Source organism: Anabrus simplex, chromosome 1 (assembly GCF_040414725.1).
Source record: "Anabrus simplex isolate iqAnaSimp1 chromosome 1, ASM4041472v1, whole genome shotgun sequence".
In the NCBI taxonomy this organism is placed as follows: domain Eukaryota; kingdom Metazoa; phylum Arthropoda; class Insecta; order Orthoptera; family Tettigoniidae; genus Anabrus; species Anabrus simplex.
Genome location: NC_090265.1, coordinates 1,201,223,031 through 1,201,249,687, shown reverse-complemented (window position 1 = coordinate 1,201,249,687; position 26,657 = coordinate 1,201,223,031). Strand labels below are relative to the sequence as shown.

General features: G+C 40.0%; 1 protein-coding gene across 1 annotated transcript; it reads left to right on the top strand.

Moving 5' to 3' along the window:
- Positions 1–12,212: 12,212 nt before the first annotated feature.
- LOC137497049 (uncharacterized) lies at positions 12,213–26,466 on the top strand (the record flags this gene model as incomplete). The annotated part of the gene is made up of 4 exons (XM_068225639.1): positions 12,213–12,299; positions 14,057–14,061; positions 16,050–16,940; positions 26,454–26,466. Coding segments are annotated over 4 exons (996 nt in total), but the record flags the coding sequence as incomplete, so codon positions are not given.
- Between the last annotated feature and the right edge of the window lie 191 nt (positions 26,467–26,657).

The following is a 26,657-nucleotide window of genomic DNA, read 5'->3' as shown; positions in this document are numbered from 1 at the left end:
CTGTAATAATTAAAAGGGGAATTCCTCAGAGCGGTATTGTTGGACCTTTATGTTTCCTTATATCTATAAATGATATGATTAAAGAAGTGGAATCATAGGTAAGGCTTATTGCAGATGATGTTATTCTGTGTAGAGTAATAAATAAGTTACAAGATTGTGAGCAACTGCAACGTGACCTCGATAATGTTGTGAGATGGACAGTAGGCAATGGTATGTTGATAAACGGGGTTAAAAGTCAGGTTGTGAGTTTCGCAAATAGGAAAAGTCCTCTCAGTTTTAATTACTGCGCTGATGGGGTGAAAGTTCCTTTTGGGGGATCATTGTAAGTATCTAGGTGTTGATATAAGGAAAGATCTTCATTGGGGTAATCACATAAATGGGATTGTAAATAAAGGGCACATATTTCTGCACATGGTTATGAGGGTGTTTAGGAATTGTAGTAAGGATGTAAAGGAGAGGGCATATAAGTCTCTGGTAAGACCCCAACCAGAGTATGGTTCCAGTGTATGGGACCCTCGCCAGGATTACCTGATTCAAGAACTGAAAAAAATCCGAAGAAAAGCAGCTCGACTTGTTCTGGGTGATTTCCGACTAAAGAGCAGCGTTACGAAAATGTTGCAATGTTTGGGTTGGGAAGAATTGCGAGAAAGAAGACGAGCTGCTCGACTAAGTGGTATGTTCCGAGCTGTCTGAGGAGAGATGGCGTGGAATGACATTAGTAGAAGAATAAGTTGGAGTGGCGTCTTTAAAAGTAGGAAAGATCACAATATGAAGATAAAGTTGGAATTCAAGAGGAAAAAATGGGGCAAATATTCATTTATAAGAAGGGGAGTTAGGGATTGGAATAACTTACCAAGGGAGATGTTCAATAAACTTCCAATTTCTTTGAAATCATTTAAGAAAAGGCTAGGAAAATAACAGATAGGGAATCTGCCACCTGGGTGACTGCCCTAAATGCAGATCAGTATTGATTGATTGATTGATTGATTGATTGATTGATTGATTGATTGATTGATTGATTGATTGATTGATTGATTGATTGATTGATTGTCCCAGAAGATGACAAGTGCAAATACGTACTTAGGTGTGAGATTTGAAAGTAATTTTCACTGGAAGGGTAATGTGTGACATGTTTGACATCGTTGGGAAAGCATACAGATCCTTACATGTCATAATGAGGCTACAAGTACGGTCCGTCCATTATTGGAATATGCAAACAGTGTTTGGGACCCTTACGAGGAATACCTAATAAAAGAAATAGATGGTGTGCAGATGAAAGCAGCAGGATCTTTAAACGGGAGATTTTAGGGGAAAAAGTAGTGTATCATAAATATTACAGAATCTTGGGTGGGAAGAGAAGGGAGAAAACTAGACTTGCAGGATTTTTAGAGGCTATACAGGAGAGGAAGCATGGGGAGAAATCCGTGAGGGTCTTCAGTTGGCAAATAATTATATCGGCAGGGCTGATCACAAGTACAAAATTAGACGGGATTTTAGCAGAAATGATTGGGGTAAATTTTAATTCATTGAGAAAGGCGTGAAGGACTGGAACTGTTTACCTGGGGAAGTGCTTGATCCTTTTCGAAAATCTGTACAGATATCCAAGAAAAGAATAAACGGCAACAGAGAAAAGAAATGTTAGAGGGCATTCGACCTGTGTAGATTATCGTAATAAAAACATTTTGTGAATACATTAAATCCAACTCCTTACATATGGAGACAGGACAGCTGAAGAGGGTACTGCCTGTATGGGGACATTGAGGGCCCTGAGACAGCTACGGTAGCTGTGAAGGTCCTTCGTGAACTCTGAAAAGCAGTGGCAAAAGGGGCTCTGGTTAAGACGCAGCAGGTCGTTATGCACATTAAGTTCCAAAATGCGGGAAAAAAGCAATATACTTTTAATTCTTATAGCAATATTGTATTGCATTTTTTGAAGTGATTCTACATACTGTATATGAGTTGATTATGTAAGTACAGAAAATATTATGAGTAGAATTTTGTAAATAATATACATTTATTAAGGATGAGCTGCGTGTTTAATAGAAAAAAATGTTAATGTTAATTGTATATTGTGTATTTTAGGAAAAATTTCTTCTTTTATTTTAAACTAAAAATGTAGTTATTCAGAATAATGTATTTTTGTGTATCATTTGCACCGAGGTGGGGACCTTATTTGATTAATAAAGTATTTAGATTTGATGTGGTCATTTTACAACAGATAAATATCGCACATATCACAGCATTACCTTCATTAAACCAGGACCAGCGAGCTCGATAGATGCAGTCGCTTAAGTGCGGGCAGTACCCAGTATTCGGGAGATAGTGAGTTCAAACCCCACTGTCGGCAGCCCTGAAGATGGTTTTCCGTGGTTTCCCATTTTCACACCAGGCAAATGCTGGGGCTGTACCTTAATTAAGGCCACAGACGCTTCCTTCCCACTCCTAGCTATTTCCTGTCCCATCGTCACCAAAAGACCCACCTGTGTCGGCGCGACGTAAAACCAATAGCAAAAAAAAAAAAAAAAAAAAAAAAAAAACAGGACCAGAAGACCATGCCTATGACTCTGGTAGCTTGGTGACCTGTTCGATGCTTCAAATAACGTTATTTCTTATGTTTTATTACAATATAACGCCATGTACACACCTCTTACATCTTTCATAGCAAGACACGAACAAAACAAAATAAGACGTGGATCAAACATGGACGACTTGCGTCGTGACGAATCAAAATGATTGACATTTAAATTAATTTAAAAGAAGTAAATTCACCACGTAATGAAATAAATATTGTACGCAACAGCCACTAAAGTGGTAAGTTTACGTTACTCGTTTCGAAATTCCGCAATATCACTCGTAACGTAAAATATCACTTTCCGTAGTTGTTATGTAATATATTAGACAACCAGTGTAGCATTTTGGAGTGAACCTTCCTGCAAAGATACCTAACTTAAAAGCCATGTACACGTCCCTCCAGATTCCAACCTATCCCCTACAATGACGGTTCGCCATTCGGTCTATCTTACACAGCCACCTGGATGAAGTCCAATACCCCTGCCCATTTGTAGCCAGCTTCAGCGTGTGACAAGCTTCTGAACATTTGATACGAGATTCCGAACTAAGCGCTGCCTTCAGATAGAACATTAAAAGCTGGCATTTACTTCTACTGTGAAAGGAACCTTCCAATTGGTCGATCTTATCTTCTAATTTAATCACCAATTTAAGACACAGTAGGCCAAAAAAAGAAAAATCTGACCGAGCTCGATAGCTGCAGTCGCTTAAGTGCGGCCAGTATCCAGTACTCGGGAGATAGTAGGTTCCAACCCCACTGTCGGCAGCCCTGAAGATGGTTTTCCGTGGTTTCCCATTTTCACACCAGTCAAATGCTGGGGCTGTACCTTAATTAAGGCCACGGCCGTTTCCTTCCCACACCTAGCCTTTCCCTGTTCCATCGTCGCCATAAAACCTATCTGTGTTGGTGCGACGTAAAGCAAGTAGCAAAAAAAAAAAAAAAAAAAAAATCTGAGTACGCGGGCGGCTTGTACTTCCCCACGTTGCTGACTCAGAGCTGTGCACACCTACCGGTGACAGGCTCCAGTTACCTGGTGTGGTCTACAAGTAATGGTTGAAACATTCATCTGCGTAGGTTGTGGATTGACATAGTAATTAGCTAGCGTGTCTTTGTATGTGTACATTTGTATCGACACGGTATCTTGTAGAGATGATACTTTTATCGTAGCCTATTTTCTTTTGTTTCAGTGTATAAAAAATATTTTTTAGTACAGAGTAATACAGTAGCGCCATAGATTTCTTTTTTTTTTTTTTTGCTATTTTCTTTACTTTGCACCGACACAGATAGGTCTTATGGCGACGATGGGATAGGGAAGGCCCAGGAGTGGGAAGGAAGCGGCCGTGGCCTTAATTAAGGTACAGCCCCAGCATTTGCCTGGTATGAAAATGGGAAACTACGGAAAACCATCTTCAGGGCTATCGACAATGGCATTCGAACCCACTATCTTCCGGATGCAAGTTCACAGCTGCACGATCCTAACTGCACGGCCAACTCGGCCGGTGCCTTAGTATTTGGTATTATTCTGGCTTCATAGGTGAGTTGAATATGTTAATCCCCTAAAACGTAAACGCCTTTTATTTTTATACTTCATTGCTTATGGCAACCTTTAAAGTAATTATTTCTTTTCCGGGTGCTCAGTGATTAGAAAGCACCTTGTTTCGCCCATTTTAATGCAAACGCCGTGTTGAACACATTTAATTATATACATTCTTATACGAAAGAATACATATATGTCGTATTGTACGGAGTACCGTAGTTACGAACGTGTAATGTACACCCTTCCTGGCTTACGCTATGTGACAACGTCTTGGGCTAGCGCTCGTAACAGCTATTTCTCATGCACGCAGAACCGTCAGTCAGCTCGTGACTTTAACAAGGCGGCCTAACACTAACCCTATCAAACCATAACGTGTTTCTGTAGCTGATAGTGTGGCGTGCTGTATGTAAATGATGACGTGTATATGAAGCCAGATAAATTAACCAGATTTCGGTAAAAATCCGTCGCCCGACTGGGAATCAAACACTCGACCTGACGAACCTAAGGCTGATAGTTTAATTATACAGGTTTTAATATTCCTGTATTTCAAATTAAATGTGAAAGTGAATCTCCTCGTTACTTTTTCATAATTTTTGAAGTTAAATTTTACTTCAATTAAACAGGAAGTTATTGAATAAGAATGGGAAGTTGTAACACTTGAGAAGGGAAATATGCTTCAATTGGTCCGCTAATACTTCCCTACTATGAGAAACCAAAAACAAACCAATTAGATAATTTAACCATTTTTCACCTTCATACAAAGTTCAACTGATTTGGTAAGCTGTGCCTTGTGTATGTACTATGGTTGGAAGCTTGTTTAGATTTGCTTCAATACTGAAAGCCTCACTTTTTCCATACAGCTTCATTATCTTGCTACTGTATTTCCCCAGAAATGAGGTTGTATGCTTCTAAGATGGCGGACTGTCTCATCAGATAGTAGAGGACCGTAACAGGAAGTAATTACGCCGGAAACTGAGTAAGAAGTTCACGTAGATAAAGATAACGGAAATTGCTGCCGACTTTTTTTATATTTTTAAAAAGAATCAGTACCCATCTTCTCTTGCTGCGATGACATCACTCCCACAGATCATTAAGAGCGAGACCGGCTCGTTAGTCGTAAGCGGTGAGAGGGACCAGCTCTTTGACACACCGTCAAATTAGTTTGATTTCTGATATTGGACGAAACGTGGACGGTAAGGTCGTCTGTCTCTTATTACTTTAGATGGAATGCTTGTATGAGCAAGCTTTTGGATACTGTGCAAAATACTTAAAATTATGACGTGCTGTTAATTGAGAAGATCGCAATAAGTAGTGACCATCGTGAATTTCTGCGTACCGGGCGAGTTGGCCGTGCGGTTAAGGGCGCGCGGCTGTGAGCTTGCATCCGGAAGATAGTGGGTTCGAATCCCACTGTCGGAAGCCCTGAAGATGGTTTACCGTGGTTTCCCATTTTCACACCAGGCAAATGCTGGGGCTGTACGTTAATTAAGGCCACGGCCATGGCCTTTTCTATCCCATCGTCGCCATAAGACCTATCAGTATCGGTGCGACGTAAAGCCACTAACAAAGAAAAATAATTTCTATATACAGGGTGGTCGGAAACAACGTGAACCGGGTATATCAGCGTTAGAGAGTTGGTCATACTGAAAATGAATTTGAAAGAAATAATTCGATATCTCGGCGCCGTTGTCATTTTATCAGTTACTGAATTTAGCCAATCAGATCGCTTCGCGGGCGAATTCAAATGGGCTTTGCGCGGCACTGTTGCTAAACCTGTATGTGACTTGAGACCGGCATGAGACCACTAGTCGAAGAATGAAACTCCTCCAGGGGAGGGGCTCGAATACAGACCTCCGAGTTGACAGGATCAGACGCTACCGTTGACACCGGCTGAAACCAACCGTGTGTTTGAGCTTGATGCCGATGGCCTTCAAGCAGGTTTTAAGCCACATGCAGATTTAGCAACATCGCCTCGCAAAGCCCATTTGAATTCGTCCGCGAAGCGATCTGATTGGCTAACTTCAGCAGCTGATTAAATGACATTGGTGTGAGATATAGAATTATTTATTTAAAGTTATTTATCAATATGACCAACCCTCTATAGCTTATATACCCGGCTCCCGTTGTTTCCGACCACTTTGTATACTGTTTTCCTATGGAAACTTACGGTGACGCTAACTGACCCACATATCAGGTTACTCCTGTTCTAATGTTATCCTCCTATCTTCAGAACTACTGAAGAATCTGTAATGAAAATATATACAGTTAGATAACTGAGTTCACGTTAGTATATAAAGTCGTTAAACTTCTGAAAGAAAACTTCTCTCACTGTTACCAAAATTATAAATGTACAACTTTCTAACCCGTAAACTTCCAGCAAGAGGTGCATTTATGAGATAACTCTTGAAGTAGTTTTAAAATGTGCACACGCAAACAAGAATGCAGGTATTACAACCAGACAAGATCTTCTTGTTCTAGTGGTTCAAGTTCCCGTCGAAACCTTTGCAAGAATGTCACAATGGCGAATATTAAATTATTGCTTTTTTCTTCAAATGAGTGTACAGCAACTAAACTTGTAAATATGATCTAATAATTTTGAGTTGATCTAAACAATATTTTTTGATCTAAAATACTTTATTTTTGTGAAATTAATAGTTGAATAAAATAGTCATCGAAAATATCTGCAGTATTTTGCAACCATTTTGATACCTCTGATGCCTTTCCCTGGAGAAATGAGAACAGGCTTAGTGTGTATCCTTGGTATGCAGTGAATATTGTGATATTATTTTTAAAAAATGTAAGTTAGTGCGACCTTAAAATCAATACAAGCAGGTACAAGTCCGTGGTGGTAAGCAAAATTAAGTCAAAGAACGACCTCTAATAATAAAAATAATTATACGCAACGAGAGGAATGAAACGAGTTTTACTAACTTGGAAACGTCATTACCAGTGACAATAAATTGATGAAGGTGACCAAATTAAGAAGAGCTTTGACAAAGAAAGTGTTTCAATCCTAAATCAAACACGAGCTTGCAGAAAGAAGTTTGTTAAATCTTAGGTTTGGAGAGTACGTAGGTAAGGAAGTGAAACGTAGATCTTAGACCGTCTGGCTCCGTAGAGCTTAGGTGATGAGTGTTGATCTTCTGAGCTCACGATGAAGGGTTCGATCCCGAATCAGTCCGACGGTGTTTGAAGGTACTCAAAGAGAAGTAGTTATTGGGACGTGAAACCTATAAAAGTTCTGCTTTTATTTATGTCTTTAATGTAGAAATGAAATGGCGTATGGCTTTTAGTGCCGGGAGTGTTCGAGGACATGTTCGGCTCGCCAGGTGCAAGTGTTTTCATTTGACACCCGTAGGCGACCTGCGTGCCGTGATGGGGATGAAATGATGACGACGTTACATACACCCAGCCCTCGTGCAAGCGGAAATAACCAATGATGGTTAAAATTCCCGACCCCTTAGATGTTAGGCCCCTTTTAACAACAAGCATCATCATCAAAATTCCCGACCCTGCCGTTTATTGAACCCGGGACCTCTGTGAACAAAATCCAGCACGCTAGCCATTTAGCCATGAAGCCGGACTTTAATGTAGATCAAAAATAGGAGCTGGAAGCATCAGAAATAAAGTTCTGGGGGAGAGTGACTAGAACAAGGTAAGTTTATAAGAAAAAATGACTAAGTGTTGAAAGAAACACATGCCTGGTCAGTGGAATAGGACAGTGAAAGGCCAAATTGATAGGGCCGATAATAAGACATAATAATTTCATATTTGTGTTAGGAAAAACGGATGAGTTGTGTCAGAGGCACGGCTGCGAGGTTTTATGGCGTAGAAACGTCTTTCTTACAAAAATGAAGTAGACTGAATTATACTGTATGCAACAACGATATTTGTGTAATATAAATTGAAAATGTCAGGATTTTCAGTTAAAAAGTGTGTACGTAGAAACTCAGTGCATGTGTTACGGGCTTGCGTGCAAGAAGTTGGAGGAAGTAGTGTTTAGAACAACCTAAAGATGGAGCTAGTTTTATTAACAGTAGTAGATCAGAAATCTTTGCAAAGATTTCAGTTGATAATATTAGAATGCAAAACGTTATCTACTCAGAAAGATGTAGACCCTTAAATCATATTTAGCTGGCAGAAACATCCGTATGTTTTTGTAAGTATGGTTTAAACTGATTTCGTGCATTGTATTTAAACTGCAAATACCTTTATGAATACTGAAAAGTTAACTATTTCTCACCTTACTGTGCTCCCCCACCGGCCCCCCTCGGGGAAGAGAACAGTGGGGCAAACGCATACTAATGGAGTACCTTGTTCTTGTTGGTTGATTTGTTTTCAGGTGTATCATTATTTTAAGCACATTGTAGACTAAAGATGGCTAGCAACCCCACACCGGGAGGTGGGGGAAATAATTACTCGTCATACATGTGGTTCTACCGGTAGCTCAGAAATGAGTGGATTCCTCTCACCCCGGCCACCGGCTTCTAAGGCGGCTTCTTCGATAAAGGTTATGCCCACAATAACGTCCGACATGATGGACGAATACACTAGGACTGGGATGATACCAGCCAGCCTTGCTGCTCTTTCTCTACCATGGCATCCTGCGATGAAAGGAAAGCGGAGGGTTGTTGGGAAAATGATTCTTGGATGGAAGCAGGCAGAAACCCAGGAAAGGCCTGTTACCTCTAAGAAAATTTCTGGCATGTTGGCTTCCCTGCCTACCGAAGGCAACCTGACAAAAAAAATCGACTTCGTGCGAATTCTTCAAACAGAGACGGGACAGACCCTCTCGTCCTCCCGAAGGAAGAGAGGGCGAGGCCATGGATACGACATCCGTAAGAAAAGTGTCTGTGCCTCCATAATGGTTGCTGATAAGTCGGAGCATCGACGCCTCTATAACTACTTGAAATCACACTGCACCGGTGACTTTAAAGTCATTAACATCAGGAACACGCTGAAATTTCACGCCACTAATGAGCAGGACTGTCAGCTTATTAAGCAGTATTTCGAAGATAACAAAAAGGGCTACTACACGCATCATCTCGCGAGTCAGCGGCTTCTTAAGGTTATCATTAGAAATATTGTCTCTACAGTCAGCGTGGACTGGGTTAGAGAGCAACACGTTGAGCTTGGGTACCAGCCGCAGGTTGCGTACCAATTCTCCAGGCGAGATGCCACAACAAAAAACCAATATCCCTAAGCATCATGAGTGTTACCCTCCCGAAAGACAAATTCCATGAGACAATTTTCTCCGTTAAATATCTTTGCATGCCAACGGTTAAAATTGAGGCTTTTAACGGTCGTGAGGGCCCTACTCAGTGCTTTAGATGTCAGAGGTTGGGGGCATACTGCTAATTACAGAAAGATGCCCTTACGCTGCGTCAAATGCTGTGAAAACTACTCAGCTGCTGCTTGCCCCCCCTCACCCAGGAGGCACCGGCTAAGTGCGTAAACTGTCTGGGTCCAATATCCAGCCTCTTGGAGCGGCTGTGACCTCTTCCGCTCGATTATGGAGTAGAAGATGGTACAAGAGTACCTGAAAGGCCAGAAAACCAGGAATCTTCTTCCTTCATGAGAAGTCAACTCCAAACTTCTCTTTTGCTGCTGCAGCAGGAGGAGCTCAGACCCGCATCGAGCCCTGTACCGTCAGCGGAAGCGTCGCCCATCTCCGGTATGGCGGGCATGGGCGACATTTCGAACCTCGTCAGGCAGATCAATGCCTCTAGGCTCCTGCCTATTCTGATGGACACTGCGACTAAGCTCAGTTCATGTCACACAACAATAGAAAAAAAAAAAGAGGAGTACTGATTAGTGCTGCGATGCAGTACTTTTCAGAACCGTAAAGCGATGCTTGTTCACTGACAATGGATCTTACAGCCTGTGCGTAGAATTGTAAGGGTGTTACTGGTCAGAAGTACGAACCTGAGTCATTTACTTCTGGCCATTACATTGGCAACGTCTTGTTATGAGAAACGTGGCTAAAACTCCATAGGCCTATGCCCTTCAAAATTAAGAACTTAGCGGTCTACCGCAAAGATAGAACCAACAGAGAAGGCGGGCGAGTGGCCGCGCTGGTTAAGTCGAAACTTACTCACCACGTTATAGACCCTCTCCTTGTCGGCGATATTGAGTCTCTGGGTATCTAGATTAGACATGGTAATTATCACTATTGAATTTTCGCGGCATATTTACCTCCCAAGGCTCCACTGCATAATGCGGAAATATATATTTTCGCTGAACATTTGTTGTATCATTGGAGGAGACTTGAATTCAAAGCATTCAGACTGGAACTCTAGGACTATTCATTCTAAGGGGAGAATGTTACAGCAACATATGAGAGAAAATAACCTAGGTGTATATGTCCCTACGGAACCTACATTTGATCCCGACTGGGGCAGCCTACTCGCCGTCTTAGATGTTGCAGTTACTAAATTTTATAATCGGACTATTGAGTTTTGTAGTCCCAAACGCACTAAATTCGGACTACGAAATGAGTCATCTAAATTACCACAGATTCGCTGTCATGTCCAGGGACACGAACCTTCATCAAGTAGCAGCACATAAGTAATACATAGTGAATATTTTGTTAACTCAATCCATTGGCCTTGCTGTCGAAGCAGCCATGTGTTGGGGGTGATATAGAATGACAGTTAAAAACAGAGTTGTGTGAGGTCAAGAGGTCTCACGAGGAAGTCGATACGGACAAATCTAAAAAGTCACGTCCTGTCGTCTGGAGATGGCAAGAAAATGGGGGTAGTTTGAAGGATACGATACTTAAAAATAATGGGCGACCCAATTAAGTGAAACGGGACGCAGTGTCATGTTTATGATGACAAGTATTAGAAATGGGGAAGTTATTTTATGAGCATAGGTTTAAGGGCGAGAAGTCAAGTTCATGTTAATAAATATTGCCACGTGCATAGTGTGGGATTTGAGATACATGGGGGAGGTGGTAGCACCAATAGTAAGCCAGTAAGGCTTTATCTGAGAGGAGGGGAGAACCTCATATCATATTGCTAGTCCCTTTAAATACGTATGTAATTGAAGGAACAAGCGTCTTATTGCATTAGTCTTCGCTTTGGGAGCCTTGCCTTCCGCTCACGTTAGAGAGTTGCGATCAATTCTCCAAGCGGTCTCGCTACTTAGAATATTTCTTAGTAGATCAGGTTGAACGGTGGTGCTAACACTTGGTATTCACCATTCATACTTTGATTCTCGACTTAAGCCCGAGTTCTTCTGGGTTTTATCGTAGTTGGCAACTTAAAGCTTGAGGAATCTCTGTGAGATTTCACGATACTCTGTTTTTAACATCGCTTAGCATTTCAGTGGGACTCTAATGCTTTAGAGTCCACTTGCATTTACTTGGAGTAGCCGTTCTGAGGAAGGCTAGTTCCAGTACGTCACAATACGTGACCGACTTCAATTGTACGTGTATATTCTTTGTACATCATCTGTCAATATACGCACATATATAGGAAATCATATGAGTTTCAACTCTTAACAACCAACTTACCTAACGCCTATAAATTACCATCTTATATCCCTTTCGTTTTTAGTACTGTTGTTAGCCATCAGGTGATTCCACTCACCGCTCGGCGTCTCACCTGTTGGCCGGGATACGACAGGAGAAGAAAAACTGGTGTCAGTTTTGTGGGGTTGGTCCTGAGTTCGACGTCCATCCAGGGTTGTTTAACTCTTAACCAGGCGTTGGTGGTTTCCTAAGCGGCTGTCTATCCTAGTAGACTGAGGGGCGGTCGGAAGAAAGAAGAAGAAGTCCGGAGGCTGTCTATCCTAGTAGACTGAGGGGCGGTCCGAAGGAGAAAGAAGAAGTCCAGCGGCTGTCTATCCTAGTAGACTGAGGGGCGGTCGGCAGGAGGAAGAGGAAGTCCGTAAGCAGACAGAGAGCAGAACCAAGAAGGCGCAAGGGCTGGCCCACGGAGTAGCAGAGGGATTCATAGGAGTCCAAGGAAGGAAGACGCAATCGACCCGGCGTACCTGCACGTCGTCAGCTCACCATCAGCACGCAGTAGAAGACCAAATATTGTAAGGTAAGCCAAACTCAAAATCAGTATGTCTAATTCCGAAGTGGGAAGTGCCAGTGATAATTCAGATAACAATTATATTAATATCAATCAAGCGTTCAAGTTAATCGGAGATCCTTTTGACGGGAGAAATCGGAGTAGGTTGAAAGAGTTCTGTGCAAATGTAGATTCAGCAATAGAATTTGTTCAACCAGATAAACATCCGCTGTTTTTTAAATATGTTCTTACCAGAATAACGGGCGAAGCTAGAAGCAAGTTATTAGTAAGACAGGATGTTACGAGCTGGCCAAAAGCGAAGGCAGCTTTGTTTGAAAATTATGGAGAGCGAAGGACTATTGATCATTACGCATGTAAAATGTTTAAAGCACAGCAAAATAAAGATGAATCTGTAATAGCTTGGGGTTCGAGAATGGATGCAATGGTAAGCGAACTTAAAGAAGTTGCCATGGCGAGAGTCGAACCGGAGGCAAAAGTTCATAGAGCGAATTTAATAGGAGAGTTAGGGATATCATGTTTTGTACAAGGATTAATTGATAAAAGCATTCAAACGATTGTCCGTAGTAGGAACATTACGGATGATTTCGGTTTAGCGGTTGAGGTAGCGGCCCAAGAAGAGTCGGCCGTACTCTCAAGTAAGGAAAAGCACGGTGAATCAGTTAGGAGAGATAAATATTGTAGTAATTGCAGTAAGAAAGGACATTCGGCATCCTCATGTTTTCTTAAAATGCGACCAAAAGAAGTTAAGGCAATAACGTGTTACAATTGTAATAAGGAAGGGCACTATTCACGAGAGTGCAGAGTAATAGTTTGTAAACGTTGTAAGAGAACAGGGCATGTAGAGAGAAATTGTAAAAGTAGTAAACCGCAGCAATTCACTAATTACAAGGGTAAAGGTTACGAGAACAAGCAGGCGGAAAACTAGAACAGGATCATGACGCAAGGCCGGTTATAGGTCCTAAAAGTGTTCACATAGGCCAAGTACACAATAAGTGTAATAACAATGAAGGGACAGTTTTACTATCTATAAATGATGTACACGGACCTTTTCGATTTTTAATCGATACAGGCTCAGAAATAAGTGTAATAAAGAAACAATGCGTACCGAAGGAAATAAAGATAGATACAAGTGATAGATTAAAATTGCTAGGAGTTAGCAAAGGAACACTATTCACGTGTGGAACCGCGAAGGTAACTTTGGGAACATCTCAATGCAAATTGCATGTAGTAGATGATGAATTTCAGCTGTCACAAGACGGATTGATAGGTAGAGATTTATTGAAAGATTCTGTAATTAATTTCACGGAGGAATTCATAGAAGTAAATGGTGATAAACATCAAATAGAAATTAGAGAAGCTAAAGTAATAAAAGAACTATGTATGACATAGGAAAAGACGAAATTGCGCACGTAATGAAAGTAGAAAAAAGTGACGCACAGAAATGTTCACAATCGAGAACTCGAAGAGTAATCGAACTAATTAGGGCAGATCATATGTTAAAGAGTGATAGAGAAAGGATATTTGAATTATGTCCAGAATGTAATGACAGATTTTATTTAGATAGAAAATTAAACGAGATTACGATCGGTAGCATGTACCCTATACCAGGTACTACGGAGTTAAGTAACTCAATAGGGAAAGCGAATTATTTCTCGACAAATGATTTAGCCAATAGCTATTATCAAGTTGAAGCAGAGAAAATATATTGAAAAGATCACATTTTCGGTGTTAGGCATTTGATATAAATTTATGCAAATGACGTTCATGAGATTAATTAGAGGAGTAAATGGAACTAAGTGTTTATGCTAATTATATTACAAAAAAACACAGTATTTTCAGCATTATATCGGAATTTTTGATATAAACGTATGTCAGTGACGTTCATGTGATTAATGAGAAATGTATTAGCGGAAGTAAGTGAATTAAATGTTTATTAAATGAAATTAAATTATATGATTATTTTGAGATTCAGTAAAATAATAATAATAATAATAATAATAATAATAATAATAATAATAATAATAATAATAATAATAATAATAATAATAATAATAATAATAAATGATCGACGTTTTTGAGAAGTTAAGAGAGATTTTTCTCAACCCATGACCACGAAACAACTTAAGGGATTTTTGGGATTATCGGGATATTACAGACGTTTTATACCAGATTATAGCAAAATTGCTAAACCACTGTATGAACTTTTAAAGAAAGAAGTAGACTATAAATGGGAAACTAAACAAGAGGAAGCATTTCAGACTTTAAAGAATAAGTTGATAACGTATCCGATTTTACAATATCCAGATTTCGAGAAGCCGTTTATTGTAACAACCGATGCAAGCAACGAAGCGTTAGGCGCAGTATTGTCGCAAGGGAAGGTAGGAAGCGATTTGCCAGTAGCATACATATCTAGAGTATTGAATAAGGCAGAAAGAAATTATTCAACAACAGAAAAGGAAATGTTAGGAATTGTATTTGCAGTAAAGTATTTTAGACCGTATGTCTTAGGACGAAAGTTCACTGTAGTGACGGATCATAAACCACTTAAATGGGTATTTAATGTGCAAGATCCAACCTCAAGATTGCTAAAATTTAGATTGAAGTTAGCAGAATACGATTTCGATGTTGTTTATAAACAAGGAAAGTTAAATACAAATGCAGACGCACTGAGCAGAATACACAAATTAGATGAGGTTGAACAAGAAGAAGTTTCAGAAATGGAAACAGATGAGAAATTCACAGAGAAATTAACAGAGGATGAAAAGAAAGAGATTATGAAAGAATTTCATGCATCTTTAGTTGGAGGACACCAAGGCATTACACGCACGTATGCTAGGTTAAAAGATTATATTGAGTGGCCAGGAATGAAGAAAGATGTAGAGGAATACATTCGATCATGTCATTCATGTCAAACTAATAAGTTTACGAAGCCAGATACGAAGGCGAGTATGGTAATCACAGACACACCGCGGATTGTGTTTGAGAAAATAGCGTTAGATGTGGTTGGACCACTTCCACTTACACTCGACGGAAACAAATTTATTTTAACGTGTCAAGATCAGTTATCGAAGTACTTAGTAGCAGTGCCAATGAAAAATCAAGAAGCAGAGACAATTGCAAGGGCATTGATGGACAATGTAGTACGAACATTTGGAATACCAAGTGTAATATTAACTGACCAAGGTAGCAACTTTTTGAGCGAAGTAATGAAGAAATTATGTAGATTATTAAATATTAGGAAGATTCATACTGCCGCATTTAGGCCACAGTCAAACGGAAGTTTAGAGAGGTCTCATGCAGTATTAGCTGAATTTTTGAGACACTATGTATGTGGAACCCAAGACGATTGGGATAAGTTCATTTCAATGGCAACTTTTGTATACAATACAACGAAAAGTACGTCAACTAATTTCACACCATTTGAATTAGTATTTGGAAGAAAGGCGAATATACCAGGGACATTGCAGAGAAAACCAAACGAGAAGAATTATAATGAACACGAAAGCTATGTGGAGGAATTAGCTCGAAGGCTTAGAGAAAGTCACGAGGTAGCACGTAAAACTCTAATAGAAACCAAGTTGAAAAATAAAGTTCAGTATGATACAAGAATAAACGAGGTAACGTTTAAGATATGAGACCAAGTTCTTTTAAGAAATGATTCAGTAAGGCGAGGTCGTAGCAAAAAATTTAGTCCAAACTTTGTTGGCCCGTACACAGTACAGGAAGTTTCAGGAGTGAACTGCGTTTTGAATATGAATAAGCGAGGGAAGCGCGTTACAGTACACAGTAACCGATTAAAGTTATATATTTAAATGAGAAGGAAAATTGTATGTAAATACATTGTGAACAATCAGTAATAAATTATAGGCAACGCAAGGTAACACACATCTGTTACTTGCAGGTCAATGGCGCTGATAGCAGCGGCGATCGCAGTGATGGCGATATTTACGAAAGGAGGAAAAGCAATTGATTTCCGGCTCCAACCATATGAGTCCACCCCAGGGGTTTATTTCGACAAGCTAGGTGAAGTTCAACTCTATAACACTGAATGGAAGGTAGTAACTTATGTAAATTTAGAAGCGTTAAATGATGCGTATAATGTTGGTAAGAAATACATTCAGAGAACCATGAGATTGTGTTCAGAACTGGAAGTAAATTTAACACATACGTGTGAGAATGAGGTAAAGCTTTTAATTATGCAATTAAATAAAACTCAAAATTTGCGTGAATTAATAAGACAAACAACTAAGACTGAGGAGAAGGAAAATTCAGATCAGAATAGAATGAAGCGAGGAGTTCTTAATTTTGTAGGAAGTATTGCTAAAATTTTATTCGGAACCTTAGATTCGCAAGATGCAGCCTATTATCAAAGTCACATTAAGGATCTTGAATCAGAGAATTTGTCGATGTTAAAAGTCGCGAAAGAACAGATGATTGTAGTAAAAAGTACGTTACAATCAATGAATAGCTCATTGTATGACGTCGCTAAGAACGAAAAAGAATTAAGCGATAATATAGCAACAATACGGGGATATCTGAAGGATGAGACTGAGCAAATAGAAAGCGCATTTAGGAGAACGGAGATTGAAATCGCGGTCAATAGGCATTTAATTGACACGCAAGGATTCTTAGCGCAATTAAAAGATCATTATGAGATTCTGTTAAATGGAATAATGTTGGCTCAAAAGGGAGTCTTACAACCTCAGATTATAAGTCCTAGTGATATAATAAAGTCGTTTTCAAAGGCACAGAATAATTTCCCACCAGGAATGACATTACCTGTTGAGTTGAGACTGGCTTATGGCTATTTAATAACTCGAATAGCAGAGATTGAAGTGTTCATTACTAAAGAGATACTTGGTTACATTGTAAAGGTGCCTTTGGTAGATAAGGTAAAATATGATCTTATTAAGGTTATACCATTCCCAACAAGAGTGAATGGTGAGATAGAAAACTTTGTTTTTATTAATAGTGAAAATGAATTTATTCTTTTGGACCAGAACAGGCAAAATTATGTAATGTTAACTGAAAATCAAATTAATAATTGTAAGAGGTTGAGTGATAAACTTAAGGTATGCAAACAAGAGTTTGCTATCAAACTAGCTCATTCACATGAGGAATGTGTAGTAAAATTGTTGACAGGGGCACAGGTTATGCCACAAGATTGTCAAAAAAATGTAATTAGAGTACAAGAAGTAATGTGGTTTCCCTTAAGAGAAAATAAATGGATTTATATCGCTCCACAGGAGGTAAAAATAACAGTAGTATGTCAAGAGTTGCACACAAGTGATGCTAAGTTAACAGGTACAGGAATAATAACAATGTTTAATAGATGTACGGCCTTTGGGCCAAAATCAAAAATTCAATCTTCAAAAGTAATTAAAACAAATAGTACCAAAGATCAAGGGTTTGTACCTGATCTATTGTTACAGTATGACTGTTGCGATCATTTAGGAATTAACACTAAATTGAGTCAATTGCAGGATGAAGGAAAGATACCGTTGGTAAATGTACTTCACCATGCAGAGGAATTAAAATTAGCAAGTCATAAAGTAGAGGCAGTTGAAAAATTAATACTTGAACAGGAGGATGAATTAAAGCAAAATCATAAATTGGATAAGTTGAATTTTCTGTCTTATATAGGTGGAGGAACAATTGTTGTTATTTTGTTATTATTATGTTCCTGCTGTTGTTGCAAAAGATGTTGCAAAAGATTTAGAATTGCTCATAAACTGTCAGAGCTAGGAGATGAGTGTTGCGGAAAGGTATGTATCCGCCAAACTATAATTAATAGTCCTAACTCACATTGTTCAGACGAGGACGTCACAGTGCACTTTGATAGACAGGAGTATGTAAGAGGTAAGCGCGTAAATGAGCGCAGGGGTAGAAGTATGACAGATCTTACTACTTCCAGTATAGAGCTTAATGAAAGGCCTCTCATCAGAGAGCCAAGGAGGCAATAAAGAGGGAGCGTAACCACATTAGTAAAGTAAAAATTTCAATGACCATTGTATAAGTAATGAATCACTAGTAAGACAGTGTTAAGGCTGTAATGTAACAAATGTAACTTTAAAATTGTTAAAGTACGAAAAAAAAAAGACTTGCCAAGGGGCAGAGTCGAACAGGCAACCTTATGTTAAGGTAAAATTTCATGAGACTGGCCTAAGGAGGCACAGTTCGGGCTTGTCGAGGGAGGCAAGACCCAAGCGTCCATTCCTATGAGTTTGGTACGGGTAATGTATCAGTAATAACTGAACAAAAATTTGTGAGACTGGCCTAAGGAGGCACAGTTCGGGCTTGTCGAGGGAGGCAAGACCCAAGCGTCCATTCCTATGAGTTTGGTACGGGTTATGTGTCAGTAATGACTGCACAAAAATTTGTGAGACTGGCCTAAGGAGGCACAGTTCGGACGTGTCGAGAGAGGCACGGTCCAAGCGTCCATTCCTATGAGTTTGGTACGGATAATGTGTCAGCAGTGACTGCACAAGTTTGTAAGACTTACTCAAGAAGTATAGTCAGGGGAACCGAGTTGCTATTGCAATCTCGAAGCCGGCCATTCCAAGAGTTTGGTACGGAAGTAAAAACCGACCAGAGAAGGCTGGAAGGTAAGGTTGTATGTACTGTGAAGCATATAAATTGATATGTGTTAATTACTGTGAAATGTGAAATGAAAAAAATGTGAAATGTAAATGAGTGATATTAAGTACTGTAAAATGAAAAAAAAATGAAGTGTTATATGTACTGTGACATATATAAATTGATATGTATTAATCACTGTAAAATGTGAAATGTAAAATGTAAATGAGTTATATCAGTACTGTGAAATAAAAAATGAAATGTTATATGTACTGTGAAACATATAAATTGATATGTATTAGATGTTAAATCTAAACTGTGTTATATTAAGTACTACATGTACTGTGGAATATATGAATTGAAATGTATTAATGCAATATGGTTTACTGTAAAAAAATATGTTAATTGTAATGTGAAATGTATTATGAACATTAATTGTATGAAGGGTAAAGAGAATTGTATTAATGTCAAAATGTAATAAGTTGAAGTGTATCTATGAAATGTAATGTAATATTGCTAAAATGTAATGTGCTATGTAAGGTACATGCGGTAATTAACCCTGTATGTACGTGTACTCAGGTGGAAACCAGTTGCATGTGTGGCAACTAGTTTCTTTCCTAAGGGGGGAGGTGTCATGTCCAGGGACACGAACCTTCATCAAGTAGCAGCACATAAGTAATACATAGTGAATATTTTGTTAACTCAATCCATTGGCCTTGCTGTCGAAGCAGCCATGTGTTGGGGGTGATATAGAATGACAGTTAAAAACAGAGTTGTGTGAGGTCAAGAGGTCTCACGAGGAAGTCGATACGGACAAATCTAAAAAGTCACGTCCTGTCGTCTGGAGATGGCAAGAAAATGGGGGTAGTTTGAAGGATACGATACTTAAAAATAATGGGCGACCCAATTAAGTGAAACGGGACGCAGTGTCATGTTTATGATGACAAGTATTAGAAATGGGGAAGTTATTTTATGAGCATAGGTTTAAGGGCGAGAAGTCAAGTTCATGTTAATAAATATTGCCACGTGCATAGTGTGGGATTTGAGATACATGGGGGAGGTGGTAGCACCAATAGTAAGCCAGTAAGGCTTTATCTGAGAGGAGGGGAGAACCTCATATCATATTGCTAGTCCCTTTAAATACGTATGTAATTGAAGGAACAAGCGTCTTATTGCATTAGTCTTCGCTTTGGGAGCCTTGCCTTCCGCTCACGTTAGAGAGTTGCGATCAATTCTCCAAGCGGTCTCGCTACTTAGAATATTTCTTAGTAGATCAGGTTGAACGGTGGTGCTAACACTTGGTATTCACCATTCATACTTTGATTCTCGACTTAAGCCCGAGTTCTTCTGGGTTTTATCGTAGTTGGCAACTTAAAGCTTGAGGAATCTCTGTGAGATTTCACGATACTCTGTTTTTAACATCGCTTAGCATTTCAGTGGGACTCTAATGCTTTAGAGTCCACTTGCATTTACTTGGAGTAGCCGTTCTGAGGAAGGCTAGTTCCAGTACGTCACAATACGTGACCGACTTCAATTGTACGTGTATATTCTTTGTACATCATCTGTCAATATACGCACATATATAGGAAATCATATGAGTTTCAACTCTTAACAACCAACTTACCTAACGCCTATAAATTACCATCTTATATCCCTTTCGTTTTTAGTACTGTTGTTAGCCATCAGGTGATTCCACTCACCGCTCGGCGTCTCACCTGTTGGCCGGGATACGACATCGCGTAGCATGTTAACGAAAATTTAAGAACATTTCAAATAAACAGGAAGAATTATGTTGACCGTTCAATTATTCACCTTAATAATAAGGTCAATGAAAATCCACCGGCTCAGGAATAGAGTGAATGAAGCCCTGATAACATTTTAATGAAAAAAAGGTACTTTAATCATACAGGTTTTACTTGAGAGAGGTGGACTCTAAAGATCCTCTCCGTGGCTGGATTGCTCACTAATAATGCAACGGGAGTCAGAAAATCCAATATAATGCACGGCTGTGAAATCTGGGGGCAAGCTTGCCCGCGGGAACAAAGTTCCTAACCATTACTTGATCTCCGACTTCTAAATTGGTGGGACTCCGTCCACGATCATATCTTTCCCTAACTTTTTCATGGGATACTTTAAGATTGGCCTTAGCCTTCTTCCATAGATCTCTAATATTATCGGGATCTATTGTCTCTGGTAAAATACAGTATCATTGAGAGCGGCGTGTTAGGTACAAATTTAAGCATCAGAGCAGCTGGAGTGAACTTATGAGATTCATGAACCACCGAATTCAAAGCAAAGGCCAACCAATGCAGGGACGTATCCCACCTGGAATGATCTTCATGATGAAATGCGATGAGAGCCGATCTAAGATTACGATTGACCCGCTCAGCCAGAGATGGTTGAGGATAATACGCCGAAGTAGTTACATGTGATATATACAGGTCAAAACAGAATTTGCGGAATAAGTTGGATGTGAATGCTTTAGCATTATCAGAAACTATATATTGACAAGGACCAAAAGAAGAAAATATGGTATTTAAACAAGAAATTGCGGACTGAGCGGTAGCCAGCTTAGTCGGAAATAACCAGGGAAACCTAGTGAAACCATCTACACACACTAGAATGAATTTGTTGGCGTTCCCCTTTGATTGGGGGAAGGGTCCGACGTAGTCTATATAGAGGCGTTCCATGGGGCGCAACGCTTGGTGATAAGATAATACACCTAGTTTAGTGGACAAGGTGGGCTTACTAAGCAAGGAAGATTTACAAGCTTTTACCAATTCACGAATTTCACCGTCCACACCTTTCCAAATAAACATTTCTCGGATCTTTTATCGAGTTTTGAAGATGTCTAAATTCCCCCCTAATGGGGTCTCGTGATAATACTTCAAGATCATAGGCACAAGAACAGCTGGAACCACTACTTTCATTTTTTGATCAGGCCTCGATGGGCAACACAAAACCCCGTTCCTCAACACATAAGGGACAACATGTTCCCCAGAAGAAAGGGTTTCAATAATAGGGGCCTGCACAGGATCTTCACATTAATACTTTTCAATATCCCTAAACAACATGGGGGCATCAGTTAGAATGGCATTAATTCCCGAAGGTATTGGTATTAGACGAGAAGATCTTCTTTTTCAGTGGTCTCCACCTCCTGAGAGAACATGCGGCTTAGTCCATCCACCACAACATTTTCAGATCTACTGGTATGCCTAACATCAAACTGGAAGGCAGAAATCCTGATGGCCCAACGGGCTATACGACCAGTACGGCGCGGCCCAGCTAAGACCCTACTTAAGGCTTGATTATATGTTTCCAGGTTGAACTTGACGTGTTCCAGATAGAGGCGGATCTTCTCTAATGCAAATAACACAGTCAATCCTTCTTCAAGTTCATAGATGGAATATTTGGCCTCTTGGGCCGATAAGGTCCTAGATGCATAGGTGATGGGTCGCCTTCCGAGTTCGGTTTCCTGAAGAAGCACAGCAGCCACCGCCGACGACGAGGCGTCGGTTTGAACGATGAATTTCTTCGAGAAAAGAAAAGCAAAGAAATTCACCATGCCGATGAATCTGGCAATAGCTTTGATGTCCTTAGGAGGTTTGAAATCACGGATGGCCTGTGTTTTGGAATGATCGATAGAAACACGATCGGGCGACACAATATGCCCTAGGAATGACATGGATGGTTTAGCAAAAGCTACCTTAGATAACTTCACAGTCAACCCAGCCTTACGAAGGCGATTGAGTACTTTCTTCAGATGATCTAGGTGTTCTTCATACGTCTCAGAAAATACGACGACAGCGTCAAGATAATGATACAATTTTTCAAATCTGACGTCGGAGAAGACCCTATCTAGCAGTCTAGTGAGCACGGCTCCTCCGTGGGGATCCCGAAAGGCACGCGGCTGTACTCATACAAGTTCCAATCCATGGCAAAAGCAGTTAGATGTTTCGATTCTTCCGCTAGAGGGATCTGGTTGTACGCCTGATTAAGACCTAAGATGTTGAAGAACTTAGCTTTCAGAAACCATGAAAAATAAGAGTGAATGTCGAGAAGAGGTACAGATTTTAACACCACCTTCCGATTTAAAGGCGTATAGTCAATCACGGGCCTGAAGGCACCTTGGGGTTTCGGCACCAGGAAAATGGGCGATAAATACGCCGACTTAGAGGGTCGAATAATACCATATTTTAACATTTGGTCGATCTCTTTTAGAGACTTCATTTTAGGTGGAGATAGCCTATAAGAAGGAAACCTAACTGGGATCGAATCCGTAACCTCAATCTTATATTCAATGAGGTCAGTAACATCAAGAGTATCGGACAATATATCCGGAAACGACTGACACAACTTACGAGTACTCTCAGCCTGCTCCTCAGGTAGATGCCTAAGGTCTAACAACATCTCATCCTGGGTAGGCGAAACAGATGAACATGATACAGGATTACACTTAAGCAAAGGAATTTTACAGTAATTAGCAAATTTGAAAGTGCACGACTTGCTCTGAATGTCGAGCACTAGACCAGTGGAAGACATGAAATCAGCTCCCAATATTATGGGACAAGAAAAGTGCTTAGCCTCAAACAACTTAACTTTCCAGGTGAATTTAGAAATACGAATTTTGGCGAGGATGAACCCTAAAATTTCTACTGGGGAGTAATTAGCCGATACGCACTGAACCGAAGACGAACAATAGTCAGAAAATTTACAAACAGTCTTTAATTTAGAATACCAGTTAGCCGAAATAATAGAACAAACGCTCCCAGAGTCTAATAGAGCAGTGATTGGTTCACTATTCAATTCGATTTTGAGAAAAGGTACAAGTGCGGGGGTCTCCGCCGCAATCCAAAGAATTCTTTTGGGCATTCAAATGATGGATTAGAAGAGCCCTTATCCTTACCCGAGCTTCCTATGGGTTCAACAGGGGCTGAGCCTGGAAAAGGTGAACACGCTGACTCAGCCGATGACACTAGTCACTTTCGATTATTAGGGTTCGTGGAGTTTGCACCAGAAGTTGAGCAGGAGAGGGTGCTATTGGCATTAGGGAAATTTTTGGTGATATGAGTAAACGAGCCACATTTAAAACATCCTTGTGATGACCCTGCTCCGTTCTTTGTCCCACTCGATTTTATCACTGGGCACTTGTTACTTGGATGATCTGTCGACCCACAAGCATAGCATTTGTGGGTGGTGAAAGTTCGGTGATGTTGAGGCCGAAAGTTACTAGAAGACGGAGGGGGCTCCTTAGCGACCCGTAAGATGTCGGCATACCGCATTCCTTCGGCTGAGAACGCCATAGCCTCTAATTCTGCAAAGGTGTGAGGGCGCGACGCGAAACACAGATATGACTTATAGGATGGGGAAATGCCTTCAACAATGGTCTGCACGATTTGATCTTCAAGGAAATGAAGAGCGAATACCCTGGTATAGAATTTAATGTCCTGAATGAAGTCTGCGAGATTTTTATCCAGTCGCTGTACTCTGTAATAGTACTTTTGAATTAAGGAAGAAGTGGCTCGGGCCGGAATGAAGTTAGCTAACAGATTGGCGTGGAAGTCTTCTATAGAAGATTGCTCAGCTATTGCTTTAACAATTTTGTTCGAGAGGACACATATGGAGTAAGGGTAAATAATTTGAAAAAATTTGGAATGAGAGAGAGAAAACACAAGAGCATGTTCTTGGAATTCAACTAAAACCTTAAAAATGAAATGGGCCTCGTTAGTAGAATTTATAGAAAACTTAGAAATTCCCCTAAGCAACATAGCCAAATGATGAGACAAACTACTGAACCCAGGTGACATAGTAGGTAACGGCCTAGAAGGTTGAGAAGTCTCAGACACATTATTATTTAAAAAGAAAAGTGGAATTGGTGTGCGACGATCAGACTCGGTTTCCAATGGGACAGATGTTTGTTGAGTAGCTCCAGATTTTCTGCTTACTACATTTTTGGAAGAATCTTCCTCACTCACCATGTTTATCGCAGGGGCTTGGTCGGTTTTGGGATGAGCTGTCCCAGTCAACAATTGAAGAACTTTATTTGACATTTCAGAAAGGTGTTCAACAAGATTACTAACCTCCTTAGCATGGTCTTCTTTTAACTTGAGAGACATTAGGTCCCTAACTCTATTGAAAAAGTGAAAAATCTTGCCTGTACTCTTTTAAGTTGATTGGGAGATTGATCACTTACTTCAAAAAAACTTACTACAGATGCTAGCTTAGTGGTATTATCAGTGATCGTGGAGAGAGCCTCATCAATTTCCTTCTCTCCCAAAGTTGGGATACTAATAGGTAATTCTAATGACCCTTTAAGCTTGTGGTATCCGCCGCAACCATGCCTCCAGATTGAACATTCCTAATTAGTAATTTATAAATTAATTCTTCCTTGCGCAAGTAGCCGGGATGGAGGACTTCCCGAGGGCCAGACATGATGAAAGAAAATTTACAAATTTAGAAAAAAAGTTCCAGCGAATGAGGAAATTCTTAGAGTTCGATCCGAATGCTATGTTCAGCCGTCAAAAAGGGCTTAACACTAGAACGGTCGACACTCTGGCACTCCTAAAACGGCTGCACAATTTCTGAGGAAATATTTCCAAACTACGTCATCACTATGCTTTACTTACTGTTATTATACAACAATACAACAATATGGAACTTAACATTATTGGTATGAATTAGATCCTTTCATCCTACAGGGTAGGCCTACAAGTCTTTCTTGCTGTGATTAGCTACTTGACATTACAATTCAAGCACACAGACTTTCTTGATTGTCCGTGCATTTTCCGCACACAGCTTTGTTACACAATGAGCACACATCCATTGTTTTGTTACCATTACAACGTGCTATCTGACACTGACGCCGTTTCATTGTAGTAGGTTCTTCCTTGCTACCTCGTGACATTTCTGTATCATGGATTGCTGCCTTTTGTGGTTTCTTCCTTACGTACGAGTCTCTTAGTTCCTGAGCCAACTGAAGCAAAAATGTTCTTCGACTAATTTTCTTTCCAATGAAACCTGTATAGAGTACTCGGGCATTTATCCCTGCAAAATCTAGCATATTGTAAAAAACCTGAACCGGCCAACGTCGGGATGGTGCTTTCGCTGTGTAAAAGCGCGCCATTTGATCTACTACATCCACTCAGTATTGTGTTGCATTGTAATACTTATTTGTTTCAGATAACTTCTTTTCGTGACTGCTGTCTACACTTACATTTGGATGCACCGTACACAAAATGATAACATTCTTTCGTTTCTTCCCTTGATACACAGTGAGTGTAGTGTCAACACGCTTCAACACTAACGTGCTATATAAATCTGCATTCGAATTTCGCAGTGCCTCAGGAACTTCTCGCCGCGATTTATTCACTGTACCCACAATACTTGTTCTTCTTTCTTTCAGTTTTTCCGCAAGACTCACCGATGTAAAAAAACTGTCACTTGTTACATTTCTTCCCTTGTCCATGAATGGAGCAACAAGACGTAGATTCTCAGATAATGTCCTGCCAACTGGACGTATTCGTCCTTTCCGAGGTAAGGAAACGCATTCAAGATATATTTCAAATTTACATCCACGTTACACCAGAATTTGATGCCAAACTTGTCAGGTTAGTTTGCCATGAATTGGGTGTATCTGTATCTGCTTTTAGTAGGAAATAGTTGTTCATCAATGCACATGTTTGCATCTGGCTTGTAGCATAATTGACAATTATCTATGAACTTATTCCAGACCTCTGACATAAGCGCAAACTTATCATTCTGCAGACGTTCTGGCCTTGTAGATTTCATGTCGAAACGCAGGTAACGCATAATACTTTTGAAATTTTGCCGTGACATTGTCTCACTAATGAAAGCTGAGCCCCAGTCTTTCGACCAAAGAAAGTCGACAGAATTTCCCTTCACACCATATACACCACGAGCGTAAAGTAATGCA